The sequence below is a fragment of the Terrapene carolina genome, unplaced genomic scaffold (assembly GCF_002925995.2).
Source record: "Terrapene carolina triunguis isolate 2854851 unplaced genomic scaffold, T_m_triunguis-2.0 Scaffold51373, whole genome shotgun sequence".
In the NCBI taxonomy this organism is placed as follows: domain Eukaryota; kingdom Metazoa; phylum Chordata; order Testudines; family Emydidae; genus Terrapene; species Terrapene triunguis.
In genome coordinates, this window is record NW_020715724.1 from 44437 (window position 1) to 49897 (window position 5461).

The 5461-nt window shown below is 59.1% G+C and overlaps 1 protein-coding gene across 1 annotated transcript in view; it reads right to left on the reverse strand.

Moving 5' to 3' along the window:
* The window catches only part of LOC112119037 (sushi, nidogen and EGF-like domain-containing protein 1), a gene marked incomplete at its 5' end in the record, with an annotated part of 18328 nt that extends 12924 nt beyond the window's left edge, over positions 1 to 5404 (reverse strand). Inside the window, 4 exons of the mRNA XM_026647153.1 lie at positions 232 to 369; positions 809 to 1090; positions 2376 to 2506; positions 5369 to 5404. Coding sequence (XP_026502938.1) covers positions 232 to 369; positions 809 to 1090; positions 2376 to 2506; positions 5369 to 5404 — 587 coding nt within the window. The remainder of the gene's footprint in view (positions 1 to 231; positions 370 to 808; positions 1091 to 2375; positions 2507 to 5368) is intronic.
* Positions 5405 to 5461: the final 57 nt, after the last annotated feature.

The window sequence follows — 5461 nt, forward strand, 5'->3', positions numbered from 1 at the left end:
CTGAGCCCCTGACACGCTCCCTGCAGCACAGCGCCCCCTACTGAGCCCCTGACACGCTCCCTGCAGCACAGCGCCCCCTACTGAGCCCCTGACACGCTCCCTGCAGCACAGCGCCCCCTACTGAGCCCCCATCCTGCTCCCTGCAGCCCAGTGCCCTCTGCTGAGCCCCTGCCCTGGCTCACGCCGCCACCTCGTGCCGCATTCCTGTGTGTGCTGTATAAGGGGACCTACCTGGGCGGGAGTGCCCCCTAGGCCGTTGTTGGCGTCTCCTCTACTCGCTGTGCCCGTGGTCCACTGGATCGTGCCATAGTTCAGCATGATGAAGGTGACTTTGCCGTCGTTTGCCAGCACAGCCTGAAATGTGTTCACCTGCAGCGGCGAGGGAAGGGACCTGGGTGAATCAGTCTGGGAGGTGGGAGGGGACTCCTGCGTGGGGGGGTTGTGGGAGGGCAAGGCCAGGTGCCTGGGGAAGGCTGGCCCACGGGGTATTCCATCCAGGCTGTGCTACGTATCGCTGCCAATGAAACCCACTGGTCAGTAGGTGGGATAGCTTCATGTATGGGGTGACCCCTAGTGGTGACCAGAGGAGCTGCACAGGTGCAGGAAGCACAGCTCCAGCGACTCTGCTAGCCAGTCCCCTGGAGCGCCCCTAGTGGCGAACATGGGCAATGCAGCCTGGGAGCTGCACCGCAGCAGGAACCATAGGGTACTGTCTGGGTCCAGCAGCCCCACTAGCCAGTCTCCCTTCCTGTCTCTCCCCTGCCCCTAGGGACTCAGCGGGGGCCTTGGGGAATGAGGTGCCACATACCTTCTGGGAGGTGGAGCCGTAGTAGGCCACACGGTCCCAGGTGGCCACGAAGGCCCACGTGGCAGTGAAGGGGATCTCCGGGAAGTACTGGTTGATGTCTCTGGTGAGGCGGCGCAGCAGCTCGGGGTTCTGGGTCTCCCGGTAGTAGACGTCCCCACCCAGGTTGTTGTTCACATCGCCCCAGTAGGGGGCCACAAAGGGTCGGCCATCAGCCAAGGGGAAGGGGTCGGGGGTGTACTGGGAGACGGACACGCCGAAGGACACCACGCCATTGTTGTTCACCTGTGGGGGTGGGGAGCAGAGTGGTGGATGTAGGAACACAACAGACCATGGCTAACCCCCTCTTTGCAGCACAGCACCCCCTACTGAGCTCCCCGTCCTGCTCCCCACAGCACAGTGTCCTCTGATGAGCCCCCTGTCCCATTCCCCACAACATGGTGCCCCCTGCTGAGGCTCGCGCCCACCCCCAATGCCCAGTGGGATGTGAGGCACCTCGGCTGGTGATGTGGGGCACAGACACAGAGATCCATAGAGTCTAAGGCTAGGTGGGTCCATTCTGCCCACCTGCTTTGCCCTCCTGCCTAACCTCAGTCTCAGAACCAAACTGGGGACCCCAGCCTCCAGCCCAGATCTGTGGGTCGAGCTAGAGCGCAGCTTTCAGAGGAAGATGCCCCAACTCCATGGAAAGACTCTGAAAGATGGAGATCCCACCCCGCCACCGGGGCAAGGGTTGGTTCCCCTCCCTAGTGCAAAGTCACCCCTCATTTCCAGCCTGGATTTGTCCAGCTTCATCTCCTGGCCATCGGCTCTCACTCTGCCGGATCTGCTGGGTTCAGGAGCTCTCTGCACTGAGCAAGCTCCTCCCCAGGGAGGCGCTGATAGACCGGGATCAAATCCCCTCTTGGCCTTCTGCGGAGAAACTCAGCAGAGCCAGCAACTTATGGCTGGCTGTCTAAATACTGTTGGTACAATGGTTGGGGATAGATAGATAAGGCTGAAAATTACGCCCTGAGCCCTAGGAATTGCGTATGGATGGGTACTTACATTGACAGGGTTATGCCTAAGCCAGTGGTTCTCAAGCTTTTGTACTGGTGACCCCTTTCACACAGCCAGCCTCTGAGTGCGACCCCCCTTTATAAATTAAAAACACTTTTTTTGTATATTTAACACCATTATAAATGCTGGAGGCAAAGCGGAGTTTGGGGTGGAGGTTGACAGCTCACGACCCCCCGTGTAATAACCTTGTGACCCTCTGAGAGGTCCCGAACCCCAGTTTGAGAACCCCCGGCCTAAGCCCTAAGAACAGGGTAAGAGTGGGTGCCCTAGAGTGTAAGGATACGCCTGAGCCCACAGAAGGGTACGGGTGGGGGGTACCTAAATTAAGAGGGTTATGCCTTGAGCCCTAGGGATTAGTTAGAGGTGGGTGCCCTAAAGTGTGCATGTGTCAGAGAATTTTGTGCGGGAAACAGCATGGATCGATAGCTAGCCCTGTGTGGCACCCTATTGCTGGCTGCCTCTGAGCCGTGTGCCTTGGGGTTGGCGGTGGGATCGGCCCTGCTGTACATACATAGAGGGAACGGTGCTCCTTGCCATAGAAGGTGAAGGTCATGGAGATGGGGATCTCCGGTGATGCCCCATCGTCAGCTTTGGGGTTCTTCTGGTCGCCCTGGGCTGGTCCATAGGGATACAGCAGGGAGTCTGGGGTTGGGAGAACGTGCCTTGTGAGAGCCCGGAGCACCTCCTCCCCCATTGAGTCCCATTGCCCCCCCGGAGAGCCACCTCCCACCTCATCCCCAGCCTGATGCCCTTTGGGATCAGCAGTGCCCCCGTGTGGTATCAGGAGCTGCTTTGGGAGAGCTCCCCATTGGCCTTTGTATTCCAGAGCCATGCTGAAACAAACCAAGTCCCCCCAATCCTCACCCTGATCCTCCCCATCCATAACATAGCCATCCACCCCGATTCTCCACCCCACCCCCAATACAGGCCCCTACCCTGATCTTCCCCCCTCACTCCATCCCTAACATAGCCCCTGACCTGATCCCCACCCTGATGCTCCAACCACCACTAATACAGGCCCCTACCCCAATCCCCACACCTAACACATCCCCCCACCTTGATTCTCCAACCACCCCTAATACAGGCCCCTACCCTGTCCAGTTTTGGGCCCCACACTACAAGAAGGATGTGGAAAAATTGGAAAGAGTCCAGTGGAGGGCAACAAAAATGATTAGGGGGCTGGAGCAGATGACTTATGAGGAGAGGCTGAGGGAACTGGGATTGTTTAGTCTGCAGAAGAGAAGAATGAGGGGGGATTTGATAGCTGCTTTCAACCACCTGAAAGGGGATTCCAAAGAGGATGGAGCTTGGCTGTTCTCAGTGGTGGCAGATGACAGAACAAGGAGTAGTGGGCTCAAGTTGCAGTGGGGGAGGTTTAGGTTGGGTATTTGGAAAAACTTTTTCACTAGGAGGGTGGTGAAGCACTGGAATGGGTTCCCGAGGGAGGTGGTGGAATCTCCTTCCTTAGAGGTTTTTAAGGTCAGGCTTGACAAAGCCCTGGCTGGGATGATTTAGTTGGAGATTGGTCCTGCTTTGAGCAGGGGGTTGAACTAGATGATCTCCTGAGATCCCTTCCAACCCTGATATTCTATGATTCTATAATTCTATGATCTTCCCCCCTCACTCCATCCCTAACATAGCCCCCGACCCGATCCCCACCCCGATTCAACCACCCCTAATACAGGCCTTTACCCCAATCCCCACCCCAACACAACCCCCACCCTGATTCTCCACCCCCACCCCTTATACAAGCCCCTACCCTGATCCCCATGCCACCTTGATTTCCCACCCCTAACATATCCCCCTACCCCAATTCTCCACCCCATCCTAATACAGCCCCCTACCTTGATCCTCAGCTAGGGTTGCCAACTTCATAATTGCACAAAATCGAACACCTTTGCCCTGTCCCCCACCCTGCCCATCTTCTCTGAGGCCCTGTCCCTTCTCTGAGGCCCGGCATCCACTCACTCTGTCCCCCCTCCCTTTGTCGCTCACTCGCCCCCACCCTCATTCATTTTCACTGGGCTGGGGCAGAGGGTCGGGTTGCGGGCTCCAGCCAGGTAGCGCTTACCTCAGGTGGCTGCCGGTTGGTAGCACAGTGAGGTGGGAGAGGTGAGGGCTCCAGCTGGGGGTGCAGGCTTCGGGCTGGGGCCAGAATTGAGGGGTTCAGGGTGTGGGAGGTGGCTCCAGTCTGGGGCAGGGGGTTGGAGTGTGGGAGGAGGTGAGGGCTCTGGCTGGGGGTGTGGGCTTTGGGGTGAGAATGGGTATGAGGGGTTTAGGGGGCAGGAAGGGGCTCTGGGCTGGGGTATGGGGTTGGGGTGCGGGAGGGGGTGCAGGGTGCAGGCTCTGGGAGGGAGTTTGGGTGCGGGAGGGGGTTCCGACCAGGGGCAGCGGGTTGAGATGCAAGAGGCGGTTTGGGGTGTGGGCTCCGGCCGGCTGGCGCTTACCTTAGGCGGCTCCTGGTCGGTGACGCAGCGGGGCTAAGACAGGCTTCCTGCCTGCCCTGGCTCCACGCTGCTCCCGGAAGCAGCTGGCATGTCCTCCCTCCGGCTCCTAGGCATAGGCGTGGCCAGGTGGCTCTGTGTGGTGTACACTGCCTGTGCCCACAGACACCGCCACCACAGCTCCCATTGGCCACAGTTCAAAGCCAATGGGAGCTGCGCAGAGCTGGTGGGGGCAGCACATGGAACTTCCCTGATTGCCTCTGCACCTAGGGGCCGGACATGTTGGCTGCTTCCAGGGAGCTGCGAAGAGCCAGGGCAGACAGGGAGCCTGCCTTAGCCCCACTGCGCCGCCAACCGGACTTTTAACAGCCTGGTCAGTGGTGCTGACCGGAGCCGCCAGGGTCCCTTTTTGACCAGGTGTTCCGGTAAAAAAACGGACGCTTGGCTACCCCACTCCTCCCTCCCCATCCCTAACATACCCCCCAACTTGAACTCCACCCTGATTCTCTACCCTTGCCTAATACAGGCCCCTACCCCAATCCTCACCCTGAACCTCCCCATCCCTAACATAGCCCCCCCCCCACTCCCCCCCCCCATTCCCCCCCCCCCCCTCTCCAGTCCCCCGTCTAATACCGGCCCCTACCCCAATCCCCACCCCTAACACAGCCCCCCACTCTGATGCTCCTCCCCAATCCTAATACAGGCCCCTACTTCGATCCTCACCCCTCACTCCCCATCCCTAACATAGCCCCCATCTAATCCCCACCCAGATTATCCACCCCCACCCTTAATATAGGCCGCTGTCCCGATCCTCACCCCTCTCTCCCCATCCCTAACATAGCCCCCAATCCGATTCCTACCCTGATTCTTCATCCACACCTCTAATACAGGCCCCTACCCTGATCCCCACATCACCCATAATACAGCCCCCACCCTGATTTCCCACCCCTAACACACCCCCTACCCCGATTCTCCACCCCCATTTCTAATACAGGCTCCACCTCCCACCCTGGTCCCAACCTCATCCCTAATATGGGCCCCCATTCCAATCCATTCTTACCTTCTGCCATCTCCACAGGGGCGGGCAGCACCAACCCTAGAGAGGGGAGGGAACAGACTGTCAGCCCCAGGGCACAGTGACACCAGCCCCCCA